General features: G+C 38.6%; 1 protein-coding gene across 1 annotated transcript in view; it reads right to left on the bottom strand.

Annotated features, from left to right (window-relative positions):
- ANKRD28 (ankyrin repeat domain 28) overlaps positions 1-17,563 on the bottom strand; it is an 81,464-nt gene extending 63,901 nt beyond the window's left edge. The window contains exon 1 of the mRNA XM_072412454.1: positions 17,311-17,563. Within this exon, the coding sequence (XP_072268555.1) occupies positions 17,311-17,337 (27 nt within the window). The 5' untranslated portion in view covers positions 17,338-17,563. The remainder of the gene's footprint in view (positions 1-17,310) is intronic.
- Positions 17,564-17,813: the final 250 nt, after the last annotated feature.

The following is a 17,813-nucleotide window of genomic DNA, read 5'->3' as shown; positions in this document are numbered from 1 at the left end:
GGTGCTTTATTTTAATTGTTTGAGCAAAAATCGGGGGGTGGCTTATTTGATGGGGATGCCTTATCATCGGGGAAACACGGTATGTTAAAGTGCAGTTGGGCCCATGCAGATTATGGCAACCACAGAATGAGGTCACACATTCAGGTAAATCTTTGGACCCTAAAACATATTAGAACAGCAAAAATTAGTGGATTGGGCCTGGTTTGTCAAGTCTTAAATCTCAAACAATTCAGATATGGGATATATCACTCACTTTACAATTACTATTCTATGGATAGGATTGGTGGAATGAATTAGAGGGTATGTAGTTCATTATACTTCTAGTCCTTGCACAGTGTACATTATATACTACTCCTGACCCTTGTTACAATATATGTTAAACACTCCAGTTCTCTGCAGTTTTACTCCTGGCTTCTGAACTCTGTATGTAACATACTCCTCATTCCTACACTCCACATGCTGGGTTTCAGGTTCTCAGGAAGTTTACCAATTCCTTTGATTGCAAGGTGCAAGTATTTTGGTCTTTCGGTTTAAAAAAAAAAAAAAAATAGGCAGTGCGGACTTTATGAGAAACAGATCTAGATCAGGGTTGCCCAACCTATGTGGTCCTACAGTGCTGGATTCCTTTTTTTCTCCCCCTATTTGTCAAGGGCATTAGCAATGCAATGAAAGGAAACCCATGAGTGGGTAAACCCTGTTATTAGAAACTCACCTAGGAGTTTCAGACCTTTATAAACACAAACACATTTAGCAAATATTATCGTTAAAATTTACATAACTGCATACACTACACTGCATCATGAAATTCTCATGCACATATACTATTACCTCTTTAAAAACAATTGCAGACTTCTACAAAATCTGAGATTGTAGATTATAAACCTACACGGTGTACTAAGGATGTAACTAGATTACTAGATTAGAACTAGCATTGATACTAACCAGAGGTCTAAATTATTTCATGTGCGGATAAGACTAAGATCATCTAATAGGAAGTTGTCATTCTATTGCACTGTTGACAATAGGGCTTCCTACTGTACTACAAAAACAGACTATCTGGACAACGGCCAAAATAGTGTCCAACATTAACATTAAACAGCATGTACGAAATCTGTTAGTTTTGGAAGGAGAAAGAACAAACTACTGTAACTGAGCATATCATAGCCTGCCTAGTATCCTGTGCTCCTAATTTATCCATTGCTTCAAATACATTTAGAATGTACCACTCCTGCCTAGCAAACTTTCTTCCCTATTCTGATCAGAGTAGGGCTAGGTTAAAAAAAAAAAATCTGTTTTTTTTCCTACCATTTCTGTCTCAGGGAGATTTCTGTTCACTTCCTGTCTGGTAGACTCAACTGGAAACGAGAAAATATCTTCCCAATGTGAGGGTATCTGCCTTTGACAGTTTTCTCAGGAACAAGTTTCCCCATTGGAAAATTTTCCCTATACAGTGGTACCTTAGTATAAGTCCTTACACCGTTCCAGATCCTTGGACTTATACCAAACAAGTTTTTCCCATAAGAAATAATAGGAAAATGAATAATCCTTTCCCATGGAAAAAAATCCTATTGTTATTGGCATTTTACACATTGATGGGGCTGTAGAAATAAATGTAAACATGCCTAATACTAAAATACATAAATACAAAAGCAATTGGATTCAAAAATGAAAATTTACCCTCATTTTTACCTTGCTGAGAAGAGTGCCTACTAGGATGGTGCTGAGAAGGGAGAAGAAGATGTATGTAATTCACAGAGAGTTATAGCGCGGGTTGTTCACTGAATGGTGGCTACTGGCGTACTGACGCACAAGGGCAGTCGTGGCTTTGTCTCGAGAGAGGTAAATAAGGGTAGCGCGTGTGTTATGACTCGTTATGACTCATTATGACCCATACACGTTCAAGCAAAAAAGTTGTATACCATGCCAAATTTTTCGTGTTCAAACGGGACTTATACCAAAGCGGACTTATACCGAGGTACTGCTGTATTTCTATTGCTCTTAGCAACTCAGAGGACTCCTAAGATAAATCCAGGTGACAATGGTGACCTAATACCAAAATATTTCTAAGCATACCTAAAAGCACACCTAAAGTCTGGGGAGGTCTAAAAAATAAATAAATGAAATGAAACCTTGCTCGTAGTGATCCTGTGCAGGTACATTTTGACATGGAGAAGTCCATACTCTTTATATAGACACGCTAGGTCACATTTTTTTTTTTTTTTTTTGCAAGGTCAAGTGTCAACTGAGGCCATCACAAGTCTTGACAGTTACAGTGCTGCCAAGGGCCCGGCTATACAAACATTCTTTCCACTTCTGAGATGGCACTGGGTCAGCTGTATTAAGTTGTAGCTTCAGTTAGGATAGGAGGAGGGAAGGGAAAGTTGTGCTTTGCTGGTCTCCTTTTTCAAAACAATATATTCTCCTTTCTCCTTGCTCAATTCAAGAATAGTATTCAAGAATAGTGCCGGATCAAGATTCACTGACAAATATATTGTTGAAGAAAAGGCACAATATACAAATTGACGAAATGAGATCAGGCAGGCTTTTAATAGGATTTTTAACAATTTAAATTGGGGAGCTCCATAGCGCATAACAGTTTTGCTAAAGCCCTCTAGAGCAGAGGTAGGCAATTTCTGGCCTAGCCAGAATTCGAGTCCAGCCCAACGCCCCCCTAGTTATTTACTGTTGGATCCGGCCTAATTGAATTTTCGAGAGTTCCGGCGACATCATTGAATTCCCGCACAATAACCCCAATTACTATGCCTAAAGAGCAGAAGCAACGCGCAGCTACCAGTCTCCCGGTGGACCTCGAACGTCATGTCTTCAACCCCAAATGGACTGAGGAATTATTCTTCGTCTAACGTGGCAACAAAGCCCTGTGTTTAGTGTGCAACGACACCAACAGCACTTTCAAGCAGGCACAAACGTACAGAGACTACACCCCGGGATGGGCAGAAGATTGAGGCTGCTCACTTCCAGTCACGGTTGGAAAAAACCTTTTCTTGGACACCTTGTTTCTTCTGTCCTAGTGTGACTTCTTGACCTCCTGAAATAGCCTAGTAATCCAAAAAGATTGCCGACCCCTGCTCTAGAGAGTGACAATGTCTGTAGGGCTGACTAAAAAAACAAAAACATACAGTTTTGGTATACTGTAACTAATTTTCAGGTCACAAGTGTACATTTAACAAATAGGCAAAAGAAGAAGTGAAAAGGTAAACTGTTTCTCTCTATATCTATATACATACACAACATACATTAACCACAAGACATTAAAATGTTAAAAATTTTCAATGAAATGGAAAAACAGCTATTTTTAAGACCAAATCTTGAGATCTTTAAAAGGAAGCAAAGTTCACATAAAGGACAACAGGACCACTATCCACATACAACGGAAATTAAGATTTTTTTTTTTTTCGGTGCATGACATTATTCCCAACAGAATGCAAAGCACTTCTAGGTTTTCTAGAGACCTTTAGCACAAATTACCTGTAATCTATCTTTTGCTGGTGATATTTGTTACAGTAAGCACTACAAAAAGGTTTCAAATCTAGCAAACTAAGTGCTAGATGAGTGCAGCAGAAAGCTCTTGCCACAACTTAAAGCACCAATAATAAAAACACCCAGGATTGGGTTATCAAACAAGCCAAGGGTACAAAAAGCTCTACTTTGTAAATAGAGTCCCTTTGTGAAAGGCACAGGGATTTTACACTAAAAGCTCTTTAGCCTAATTAACCAGGGAAGAGATCATTCTTTTATACATAGAAAGTTATCAAAATTGGGATAATTAGGTCAAGTTCACCTGGACTGCTTCCAACAATAAAACTCGGCCTTTAACTGCTCATGTTTGAAATTCGAATTGACTACATTATTCTTTTAAGCTGGCTGCTGGGACCTGTATTGTGACCAAACAGTAGTTTTTGGCTGGTTACTAAAATGTGCAGGGCGGCGCCCCCGGTTGAATGGGCTGGGGAGAACACTGCACTACAACGTCCTATCACATATCTTTTTTAATGCATTGTACTATGTTTATTCTCTATGGCGACCTCAAATACTCCGATAGTTTGCTGTCTAGGACTCTGGCAAAATTGTGAAAGCTGGAGGTGCCTGCCACTGCAATTTGCTGCCAGCTTGCTTTAAACTGACTGACTACAGATACATTTTCCATGGAGCCACTCTTCCTGACTGGTTTCCAACAGGTCCAATTGCTGCCTTGTTTACCAACATCAATCATACACATTGCAGGACCAGTTACCATGACTTGTCCTGCATAATAAATAATGAAGCAAAATTCCCACATGCCAATCTTAAAAAGTGAAAAAAATAGACCACCTTCTGCCACCGCCTCTTGGAACAGGGATCCTCCTGGATCACCCCTAGAAAAACTAATCAATTGTTATCATTTGCAAAAAATAAAAATAAAAATGGTGCTGTACATACATAATGTTTATGACCTGCAAGATCATCAGGGAAGGGGCGGGCATTAAGAAATCCCAAATTCACAAATACTTTTTTCACTGTCCCAATAAAGGGCATTCTTTATTATACTAACAAATTCATTTCTGGTCAATCTTATTTGCATCCTAAGGATATACATATCCTACACATATCCCATGATCATAAAAATGCAACCACATTGCATTTACACCAATTCAAACATGATCACATATATGTTTACTTTGAGTATTTAGTTTCACTGGAGTAACATTTTCATATAAATGCAATTATTTCTTGTCAGTTAAGCCGTTTAAAATGTAAGTGAATAGATCTTGAGAGTTACAAATTTCCAGGTACGTGTAATTAACATTCAGGTAATTGTGCCCAAACATAATGAATACCAGAATATATTTTACCCTTTCAGCTTATGGTGCCATATGAAATAAAGGTTCCTTATCTAAAGAATCTGTTTTCTAAGTTTTCGCACTCCTAGTTCTCACCTGGAATGCCTTGGGCGTGCAGTATTATGAACATGGAGATTTGCCTCAAGTTTCAAACATTACACTTAAACTATGAAATGACGCGTGTGTATTGTTTGGCTGTGTGCCACATACTGCAAAAAAAAAAAAAAAACGATTGTGCCTCTGCAGTAAATATCCAGCACAACACTAATATGGTTTTCCTTTATTTTGCAGATTAAATTTTTTGTGTTTTGTTAGTACAGAAACTGGATCTATAATTAGCGGAATAGAATGTTCCATTCACACAAATATATAAACAAACATGACAATAGTTATTTGGTCAAACAGAGCAGGTGAATATCTCCAATATCTTCAGGAAAATTGATAGAAAGATAGAACATTTTGCTAACTCTGTCCTTCAAAATCCAAAAATTTTTTTGAAAAATTGGATTTAGATAAACAAAAAAACATTAAAACATGGACCAAGACAAGCTTTGGGGGAAACCTTTCAAATGGGGGACACACTGTTACAAATCTCTGGTATGGTATATTCAGGTAGTAAAAATTCAGAAACATGAAAAGTTACCTTCATCTTAAAGTTGCTTTATAAATCACAGACAATAGGTAAAGATTCTCTTTCTCTCTTTTAAAAAAATTATATATGTAACTATCTTTTCTTGTTTCATAATGATATATTATTGAATATTCAAGCACTTCAAGAGTCTGAACCTGCATCTGCAGGTTAACAAAACATCAAGTTTATATTACTGGTATGTGTATATAACTTAACAGTTTTTGGGGAATATTCCTGTAATGACAAAAGACTTTTGTGTTACACGAGTGAAATGTGTGCCAAGTTCAAAGTCATTGTTTGTAGGTAATGCATACAAATTTTGTATCTTTATCAGCACAACCTGTAAGATTTTCTAAACATTTTTTGTCTGTGCCTCATTGAGGAGATTTGCTTAACTTCTTGTCAAAGGGTGGGCAAAACAGGAATTATAAGGTAGTGTATCTAAATGGAAAGAAATCTTTCCAGACCCTAGATTCAACACCCAAGATATAGGTTTGTGATCATCTAAAGCAAAAGTCCAGCAGAAGTCATCGATCTGTACTTCTGTATATAAATGTATGGCGTCATCCAACAAAAGCTACTGTGCAGTACTATTGCTGAAAAACCAAAAGGAACAATAAACTTTAAGGGGAAAAAAAATACACTGCGTTTTCCCCTTTGCATATAGGCATTTAGGAGGAAAGCCCTGCTTTGTCATTCTGTAATAAAGTTCTTTCACAGATTGCACCCACAATTCCTATGTAAAAAGTGGCTACACTAGCTCAATATGGATCTCACAATGGTATAGTGCAGCCATCCCCAGCAAGTATGCACATACTTAACGCCTGCGCTCAGCAAGTGGTCCAAGGCTCACATGAGCACCCTGATGTGTGAGCCTCAGACCAGAAGTTCAGAACAGTGTGGCGGTGAGGGAAGCTGCCTGAAGGAAGGTAACAATGAAGGAAATGTTTCAGATTACCCCGCTTGCCGAGTATGGGGCATTAATTCCAATGCCTGCCTTAAAAAAAACGGCAATCAGATTTATGAACATTTGATAAAGGAGGTAGAGGTTAGAGCTTTTGTCAAGTTCCTATTGTTGTCTCTCTCACCAATGAGGAGATTCAACCCACAGGGAAACAATGATTATTCATGAAATAGTCCAGAAATAACCATACACAGATCATTTAAAGACACTCGTCATTGAGAGAATACAAGATCATCTACCAATATTCCAAATTCCATAAATTCACATCAGTAATTTGAATAGTTTTACTACTATACATGTAATTATACAATTCCTGTTTATAATCATTTCTTTTCTGTAACCATATTTAAGGATGGTTTAATCAAATTTATCTTAATTAAAAAATTGCACCAGTCAGAATATTTACTGAATCAGACTAAACTAACTTTTCTGGAATATGTCGATTGTTTTGGAGTTAAAGATGATGCGAAACAAAACACACCATGAACAATCAATCATTAATGTACTCTGATTTGCAAGTTCATGATCATTCTAGCCAAAGCAAAACTGTTATTTGCCTGAACTTAAAGCACTGGCTCCAGGACGAATGGCGGTACCTGATGCAGGACACCAGCGGAGCGATCGGTCTGCCCTACATGATTGAAGGTAAGTGTATTTTTTTTTTTAGTATCTCTTTAAAAAGATCTCCTTCCATCCTAAAGAGACAGGATTCTGCTACTCACCCATAAATCTTCAATAAGTAAAAGGTTTCAAGAATTGGGTTACAACAAACTGGTGTTGGCACAGAACCCCAAGGCGTCTACACTAGGATTTTATTTTACCTTATTAAATGGGCAGCCCTTAAAAAAAACCTTTAGGTCTTTGGAGAACCTCTCCTATAATTACTACATCCACAGCACATTAGTGTGGTGATAAGTACGAAGAATGCTTCCAAGAGCTATCAACCTTAGACATAGTTTAACTGACACCAATTATTTTCAGCTGACTTAGAAAACACAAAAAAGTTCAATGCTCAACAAACCCCTAAGCAACCTCTGGAGGAACCCTTGGGTTTCACAGAACCCCAGTCAAGAAACACTGATATCTTCCAACAGTACCAGATATTTATTGATGTCAGAAAAAAAACTGGGCATAATTCTACAAATTTTCTGGACCTGCCCAATTTTTTAAACATTTTAGGAAACTGTACGGACATCAATCAGACATTGTCAGCTAGATCCTGTGTCCTGCTATTTTGGCAATGTACAGATGAACTCCCCTATTCACTTGTGGCTTTGCAAAGTACAGGAGATCACGCTTTTGAAATTTTAAGTACACTAGTTGTACAAGATTGCCTTAACAAAACACTACCTGGACGAGTCCAATACACCTACATTTATCTTAAGTTCTCCTTTCCTATATACACTTACAAGTGAGCTTTCTGTAAATGGATACCACTATGTTTGCTTTCATTGTTACTAGACGTGCTTGCTCATTTGGTATTTTTGTTTTGGAATTTTTATTTATTTTTTTTTGTTTTTTGGCGTGATGTAACATGCATAGTTTGTTTACCTACCTGTTCTTATCCCCATGTTTATACTGTTTTGTGGTTTCTTGAATAAACCCAAATGTGATTAACTAATTATTGTGATGAAAAAAAAAATACCTTAAAACTGTATCCAGTTCATCTATAGTCAAACTTATTTTCTTCAGTTTTGTAAAGGGTGGGAAAAGATTAGAACCCGTGTTATTATGTTTTACTGATGCCTGAAACAGTTAAAGAAATTTATGCTCACTTCCTATTCTTAGGACAGTTTTACAAAACAGAAAATGAAGAAAGCGCTCCTTTTTTTAACACATACAGAAGTAACACTTAATGAAATGCAGTTAGGTGAGGGGGAACACTGGAAGCTGTCATCTGGTGTTGTGGAATGTTTGACTGTTTATTATTTACCCTCACTATTGCCAGATACATTGGTCTCACCAGAACAGGAAGCAAAAGGAAAATGATGCCCCAGATAACATTTAACACTTGTCAGGAGTTCTAAAGCTACGTACACACTTCCAATTATTATCGTTGGTAAACGAACGACGAACGATCCTGCACGATATCTGCGAACGATCGTATAGCACCGATCCTGTACATACAGATAACGACACGATCGTTCGTAGATATTGTACACACAATAGATGCGATCGTTTGAACGATACAGGAAGTTACGTGCACCACAGGAACGTTCGTTCATCACGCATGCTCAGACCATGGACGATCAATGAACGATCGTACACACGAACGATGGTCAACGATCGTCGTCCAATCCGCCGGTCCGGTCGTTCATTTCCAACGACTTTCCTCGTTCGTCGGCGTCGTTGGTTAACTTTTTTTACGAATGATTTTTGCCCAATCGATCGTTCGTCGTTCATTTTGAACGATAAAAATTGGAAGTGTGTACGCAGCTTAAAACTCCTTTCTAACCTAAAAAAAAATGGCCGAAGATAAACTTTTTTAAACTAAATATTTAGTGTTTATGCAAGAAAACTTATAGAAACACATCTACCTATCTAATTCTAGAAAAGAGACACTGTTTCTTTATCCTGAAAATTACATAGAAAATTATGAATCCTTATATATATGGTTGAGGCAGAATCATGTTCTTGGACGGACTTAGGCTGCGTACACACGTGCAATAATTATCGTTGGAAATGAACGACTAACGACCGCTCGTCCAATATTCGTTAAATTAAAAAAAATTCACAACGACGCCGATGAACGAGGATTGTCGCTGGACACGAACTACCGTCCCGGCGGATCTGATTGGGTGACGACTGTTCACAATCTATTGTGTGTACGGTCCTTCAGTGTTTGAGGATGGTTCTGCAGTACACTTTTTCCTTTACATGTCACTTCCTGCATCGCATCAACCGTGTGTACACTATTGGTGGAATATAATAGAACAATTGTATCGTTACAGCGTGTACAGAACTGTGCACAATACGAGCGTTTAAAATAATCGTGCATAATCGTCATAATCTGTCATTAGTCGTTTGTTTTCTAGTTACAATGATTGCACGTGTGTACCTAGCTTAAGGCTCACTATGTTCATTTCACTTTCAGATGCCAAGATAATGTCCCATTGTAAATGTAAAACCATATTCTTTGTCAAAAAAGATTTGTCATAACATGCACAGAAAGCAAAACCATTTATTTTTTTTTTTAGCAAGCATGAACATTAAAAATAAAAGCTGAACATATTTTTCCACTGATCTTCGCCTTTTTTTTTTATAGTACTCAAAGATAACCAACTCATGTTGTAGTTATATCACTACATCTGTTTGCACAAAACATACAGGTCTGAGGAAGCCAAACATGCAAGCTGAAGAAGCTCCAGGATTAAAGAAGCTGGTAGTACATTTTAGATAATATTATTAAAAAAACAAAATACTGTAGGTAGCCAGAATGTTTCCTAAACAAATAAAGTTGGGTCTAAAGTTAACCCACTCAGTCATTAACAGGCCAATCGTTCATGCACAGACTTTGAAAACTTTAACCCAATGCAAATACAGATACATGAAATATGTTTTAAACTTTTTCTTTTAGCAGTGAAGCTGGGCATCTAAGCACAAATACAATGTTAGAAAACAAATATATCTATATTACAGACAAATAGCTGGAGGGAGGGAGAGGGGAGTAAGAATTTAGGCTATTCACAGGAATATATCACTCAGCTTAGTGATTGCAGTAAAATTATCTTTTCAAAGAACACCCAACTGTGTGCAAGGAAATTTAACAAAAAATTGATTGACTGATAAGCTGCACATGCAATTATACCACTTAAAAAATGTAAAGCCAACTAGAAGACATTAGTTTGCTAAAGTAAAAGCCAAACAATTTTAATCTGAACTCTTCTAGCCACTTTGCAGCCTCGTAGGAGTTGGAAATCATTGCTCAGGACGAGCTTCCGGCTGCTAACAGAAACATGTCTGCTCAACGAGTGTCAGCAGAACTGTTTAGAGTCTCAAATAGAAGCAGGTAATTGGGTGACAACGCAGATAAGCAATTGGTAAATGGGGACAGAACATTGTGTCCCCATAAAGTGCCTGAATAAGGATCAGCAGCTGCCTTTTCAAAGAAAGCTGTCAATTTAAAAAAAACTGAAAATGGCTTGAAATTACAATGTGCTAATAATTTCATTTAATTTTAGTGATTGGATTTATATCTACTTTACTACAACAGAAAAAAATCCATTACATGTTACTCCTCACCAAAGTTAAACAAACAATTCATGCATGAACCATTAATAATCCTTGCAATATTAGCTGTGAGGTAAAAGTACAAATGATCTGTGATTGGAGTCTAAATGAATCACCATACAGGCTTTAGGATTGTAGGCCAAGGTTGTAATATTAACCACCCTCCCACCTGCAGACAAAAGGTATCTGACTTTTAACATTATTACTGATTTAGACACTTTTTAGTCCAGAACGGGTTCAAATGAGGCGATGAAAGAAATGTGTCATACCTAAGACATCCAACAATCACACAGTGGCTGATAGCCAGCAATTCAACCAAACCACAACACAGGTAATACAAACAACTTAGACCTCGATTATGAAATCATTTGGAAGGAGGATTGTTCTTTTTCCATCTTGAGTTCTGTGTTTTATTTACATATACTACACTGCAAATATTGTAGGGAATATCAGAATAGTTATCATGGATAAGAGTCCGTTTTGTTTTACTTACAAAATTATAAGCAACCTGTATAAAGTAAAAAAAAAAAATTAAGTTTTATAATCATCTGCTCAACTTGTTATATAATTCCTTAAATTATTGGTTTACTTTAAAAGGGTTAAGGCAAATATACAACAGCCCTAGGGACACAATGTTTGTCAGCAGTCTAATCAAAAGCTGTAAAAAGAGAAAAGAAAGAAAAGCAGAGATAACTGCCCTGTCATCATAATCACCTCAATAAACCCCGATCCACCCCAATTACACTAAAGTGTAAACAATTAGAAAATATAAAAAGTAACAGAAAAGCTGCAGTACTAGATTATTTCTCATAACATGAGACTCGCATTACTAAAAAGTTTACATAAAAGGTGCAGACAAAGCCTTTGATTTTGTAAGAAAAGGTAAAAAAATGGTTAGGAAGATGAAATTTCAATTCATTTCCAGTAACAGATATAACAGGAAATCACAACGCAAGGCAAACCTCCGTTTAGAAAGTTGTTACTGGAACAGGATCTCATAACTTCTTATTCTGGTGACAACTTCAAAATGTTGAATTTCCAAACACTGGCTCTTGACAATATTTACCAGGACAATTCTATACAAACACACTTTACCCAATCTTACTTTGCTAATTGAACAGCAGACACTATTAGCTAATTGGACTACAGGAATCACCCTATTCTCTTGGAGAGCTTAGGCATTAATCTGATAAGCATTATCTATTTTAATGTAATTCCCATTTACAAACTAAATACACCGTTTAACATTTTAATAAATGATATAGTTTGGGATTTGATGCGTTTCTGTGTTTGCAGATGACACCAAACTATGTAATGGAAATAAATCCATACAAGATGTCTATAATCTAAAGGCAGACCCGGATGTACTGTTTGAATAGGGGCCAAGTGGTAAATGACATTTAATATAGATAAATGTAAAGTTATGCACTTGGGAGCTAACAACATGCATGTTTAATACTGTCTAGGGGGAATACAGCCGTGGGGGTCAGAAATGGAAAAGGATCTAGGGGTTCCGGTAGATCATATACCTAATAACAGCATGCAATGCCAAGCTGCAATATCTAAAGCTAGTAAAAGACTTTCTTGTATTAAAAGAGAAATAGAAGGCAGAGATGGAGACATAATCCTGCCCCTGTACAAAGCATTGGTCAGACCACATCTGGAATATGCAGCCCAGTTCTGGTCACCAGTTCACAAAAAGGACATTGTGGAATTGGAGAGAGTGCAGAGAAGGGCAACTAAACTAATAAAAGGAATGGAGGAGCTCAGCTATGAAGAGAGATTAGCTGAACTGAATCTATTCTTCCTTGAGAAGAGACGTATAATGGGGGATATGATCACCCTGTATAAATATATAAACGGTTCATATAGAGAACTCTCTTTCCCATTTTTCACTTTGGGATCATTAGAAAGAACAAGAGGGCAGTCTCTGCGTCTGGAGGAAAAGTTTAAGCTCCGGATAAGGAAGGGATTCTTCACTATAAGGTCTGTGAAAATGTGGAAGTAGTTTCAGCAACTACTATAGATTGCTTTTAGAAAAAGCTGAATGTTTTTTCTAGAAGCACTGAATATACCTGGGATTTAAAGAAAAAAAAACAGTGACTGTTGATCCAGGGAACATCCGATTGCCTCATGGACTCGGAAAGGAAATTTCTTTCCGTTGAAGCAAATAGTACCAGGGTTTTTTTGCCTTCCTCTGGACCATGACTTATAGGGTTTTATATCTGGGATATGTTTATTTCCCTAGTAGCTGCACCTAATGAACCTATGTCTTTTTTCAACCCAACCTACTATTTAAAAAAAATTAAAACAAGATGAGAACAATTCCAGTACCAGCGCTTATTGTGTGTTGTGTCGTGTGTCTTCATAGATTTTAAATGCTTGCTAAAAAGCAGATGTGAGAATGCACCCTTGTAATGGAATTCCCAGAGAGGTGCAGTATTGGTACATTGTTTCTACAGTCTCTGTATGGCAACACAATTTAACTTTCTCAGTTGGGCACATTGTAAACGATTCATGACACAAGATATACCGTATTTTTTGCAGTATAAGACGCACTTTTTCTTCCCCAAAACTGGGGGGGGGAAAGTTAGTGCGTCCTATACGACAAAGGTGTGATAAAATAAATAAAATAATATACTCACCCGATACCTGATCCTGCGTGTGTCTCTGGCTGCATGGAGCGTCTGTCTCCTCTTCTCTCTGGCAGCAGCACGTGTCTTCTCCTGTCTGTAAAGCGATCAGAAGGGGAATAATCTTTCAGAATCTTTTTTTTCTGGATTTTCCTCCTTTAAAATTGGATGCGTCTTATACGGCGAAAAATAGTTGCAAAGTTTATTACTGGTGGCCCAATTATGATCTGGATGTTTTGCCTTTTCTTTCTTTTTTTGTATGTTTTTATGTACCTTATGCAAACAAAAGAATTGCTGCAGTTGTGAATAAATATTTTAGGCGATTTCTCTACTTTTTGTAAACTTTTCTGGCCAGACTGAGCTGGACTCTTCTCTTCCTAGTCTACCCATTTCGTTCATTAAATTTCAGTACTTCCAGCATGGAAGCTCAACATCAAATGTTGGCATTAGCAGAGGCATGTAAATGCACCATTCCTAGGAATGCCCAGATTGACATCCAAAGAATTTTAATATTTGCTTAACTGCTCCCAAGAGCTAACCCATTGCTTATATCAGGAATCCACTCAGGGTACTGTGGTGTTTTCTGAAAGCCATGATAAGCACCCAGTCAGCTATTACCGCTAGCTATGATCTCACGACTTAAGTAAAATTTTAATGTAAAATACATCTTTAACCTCTAATAACCTATTAGTGTTATACTGCATCCAGAGTGTCTATGCTAACTTTTCTCAACCCTTTTAACATAGGGGAACACCTTGAAAAAAATTGTTTGGGTCTTAAAGAATAACTAAACTGAAAACTCCCCCCAAAAAATACACTTACCTTCAATCCCGCAGGGCAGTTCGATCCATCCGGCGATGTCTTGCATCGGGTTCAACGTCGTCCTGGCATCCGTCTCAGAGCTAGCGCTCCGGGCGCCGCCATCTTCGTCTCTTCATCCTACGTCACCCGACCCAGGCACAAGATCGGGTGACGTAGGATGTAAAAAAAAAAAAAAAAAAAAAAAAAAAACTTGCTATTTAAATAAAAAAAGCTTTATGTAAAAAGGAAATTTCTGAGTTTAGGTACGCTTTAAGCAATCCCTGCTATAATGACTAAGCCCAAAGCTTACAGTACATTCATCTGGTGGTCAATAGTAAGAATGCCTCTTACATTACTGGCCAGTGGGAAGAATGTCACCCTTACAGAAAGTTAAAATATAATATTAAGTTACATCAGTTAAACTGACATGGGAGGCACCAATTTCTCATTGCTCAAAGAACCTCTGGAGGAATACTAGCGTCCAACGGAACCCTGGTTGAGTAAAGCTACGTACACACGACAGATTTTTATGGCCCGATAATCGGCATCGGCCAATTATCGGGCGAAAATCTTCCGTGTGTACAGTCGGTGTCGTCCATCGTCCAGACGACCAACCTGCCGGATCCACGGACGATGGACGACAGCCGATCGTAATGAAAGGGAAGGGGAGAGCGCGCAGCAGGGTGCCGCTCCGTCTTGTCGTTGGAAAGGATCGTGAAAGATCCTTTCCAACGACAAAAATTGCAAGTGTGTACGCAGCTTAACACTGGCCTAGACTATTAAAAAGACAATTGGTATGAGCATAGAACTATTACAATAAATATGCAACCTACACTATATGGCAGCTACAGAAAAAAAAAATGGATAAACATATATTTGGATTTGTTGGCATCTGCCTAGTAGAGCGCAGAAAAGCACTTGCGCAGCAGTTAAACCTATGGATACACAACAACTTTCTGACAGATGGTTCCCGGAGCAGCCACAGAAGAAATGTGCACAAACACACAGCATCAGACTTCATACAACTTGAGCAGCTTCTACTAGAGAGAGGGCCTGCTGCCTACATAGCAGAGAAGCTAAATATAAAGCAATGAAATGTCCATGAATCACATCAGTATATAATGGAGGTGCAAACAGTCCGGCAGGTCTCCGAGGGAGGCGGTAGCTCTGCTGCAATAAAGTGGAAGTACAACTGGCCACTTGTAAACAATATAGGTAAAAAGCGGAAACCTGCTCCGAGGACGGGAAAGAATTTGGATTACATCTGTGACATAACATTCAGAGAAAACATAATGCTGCATTCATTCAATCTTTTATGTTTGCAGACAATACTCCTGGCACAGGTATAAAAGGCCAGGGGCAGACAATCACATATGTGTGTGCTTATGCAAACAGACCTAAACCGGTTATAATACACAGACAGGGTGAATGGTATTTCAATGTAGCACTATAAAAAAAAAAGTGACACGTTCACCTAATTCTGTCCCATCGGTTTGTCCTAAAATAAATGTGAGATGGCCTCGCTCGTTACCAAGAGGCAGCGGTGCATGCCGAGTGTCAGCCTCCACCATATATTCACACACATTTATATACACTGTGACCATATATTATGTAAATGACAATGACTCCACAAAGCCCACAGGCAGACAGTCCCATAGTGTCATAGGAAAGAGAATCAAAGCTCTCTTTAGGATCAATGCTCTGTAGCAATAGGAAAACACACAATGATATGAACCATGACACTTATTATGAACAAAAATGAATAAGATCACAACACAGGTTTAACAAATAAACAAATTCAGCACCAAAATGAGCAAATGTCACAAATAGTGTAATAAAACTAGATTATATTTACTGTTTAAGTGAATGAGAACACAGATTAATGCAGCTCTGTACTAAATAATACATCTCCTAGATCGTAAGCTCTTTGGGGCAGGGTCCTCTCCTCCTGTATCACTGTCTGTATCTGTCTGTCATTTGCATCCCCTATTTAATGTACAGCGCTGCGTAATATGTTGGCGTTATATAAATCCTGTATTATATAAAGCAAGCTGCGTAGTTAAAATTGACTTGGTTTTAGCCTCCCACAAACAGGAGCTAAGACTAGATTGTAAGCTCTTCTGGGCAGGGTCCTCCTCCTGTGTCACTGTCTGTATTAGTCTGTCATCTGCAACCCTTATATAATCTACAGCGCTGCGTAATATGTTGGCGCTATATAAATCCTGTTTATTAATAATAATAAAGACTACAGGCAAGAGAAGCAGCACAAAAGGGCAACTGAATCTTTCTGCAGTGCTCATCTGATAATAGTGGACAGAAAAGTGAAAGAAAGAAGAGCTCATCAGTCTGCCGCTTCTCTTTCAAATAATATTATTATTATTATTATTATTATTATTATTATTAAACAGAATTTCTATAGCACCAACATATTACGCAGCACTGTACATTAAATAGTGATTACAAATGACAGACATATACAGACAGTGATACAAGAGGAGAGGACCCTGCCCCGAAGTGCTTACAATCTAGTAGGTGGGGGAAGTAACTCACTAGGAGGGGAGATATGTAATGGAGGGGAGATATGTAATGGTGGGAAGTAGTGAGTTTCAAAAGACAGGTAGGCAAGTTTGAAAAAATTGGGTTCTGAGTGCTCTTTCTGCTGTCCAATTAAAAGTTGGGGGAGGGACAAGACCTGCAAGAGTTTGCTTAACAAGAACATATAATATGCCAGGTCACTGCACATGTTTTGTACCCAAGCTGTGTGTGAAGAAGCTCCTATAAATATTTTAAAGATTCACATCTGTGTACTGAATGGTTTGAATGAAGCCCAGGGGAAGACACAAAGCAAGTGACAACCCTATGTTATGAGCAAAACAGAAATATTCATTGCAGCTTATACACAATCTCACAATGACAAATAAATGCCCAGCCCCCATATGATATATTTTGATGAACCCAATAAAAAAGCAATACAATTCCTTATTAAAAACCACCTGTGCCATAAATGCATGAGCAAGCAGTGAGATGGCGTATGCTTAGCAATGTGTACACATATCTCTAGGCACAGACAATCAGGCATGCATGGGCTGCCTTGGCACACAGGTAGGTTGTCAGTGGAAGTCACGTGATGTGCACACCGCAGAGCCATGGCTGCCAGGCCCCTGAATGACAGGCGGGCACACAGCAGGGTAACCTGGGCCGCCTCGGTCTCACCTGCTCCCGCAGCTTGAGGAACACCATGGTGCGCAGAGCCGTGATGTCTGTCAGGCTTCCTCCTCCTCCCCCCGCCTCATGCAGCTCGTCCAGCCTCGGGGGTGCCAGCGGCCGGCCTGTGCCCACAGGGCGAGCAATGGAGGGTACAAGAAGCGGATACACACCACTCCTCCTCCTCCTGCTCGTTGCGCCGTCTCCTTCCTTGAAATTCAACCACACAGCCCCTCGGACACCTCCTTCCTGAGCCAAACCGCCAAACCCCGGTCAAGCTGAAGGCTGATTGGCTACAAGAAGAGGGCGGGTCTCTCCGAATGCGTACGTCATAGCGAGAAATCAAACTGGAGAGGTGGGTTATTCAACGCGCAGACGTCTTCTCGGTGCGCGCGCGAGACTGGCTTTCAGCACGTGACCTCTAGTGGGTCCCGAGGGGCGTTGTAGTCGTTGCTTGTTAATGCAGTAATTGAAAAAAAATCAACAGAAATAGAATTTAGAACGGCGTTGGA

The sequence above is a fragment of the Pyxicephalus adspersus genome, chromosome 5, assembly GCF_032062135.1.
Source record: "Pyxicephalus adspersus chromosome 5, UCB_Pads_2.0, whole genome shotgun sequence".
NCBI classification, from domain to species: Eukaryota; Metazoa; Chordata; class Amphibia; order Anura; family Pyxicephalidae; genus Pyxicephalus; species Pyxicephalus adspersus.
The sequence above is the reverse complement of the archived record's forward strand: the minus strand, read 5'-3'. Positions and strand labels throughout refer to the sequence as shown.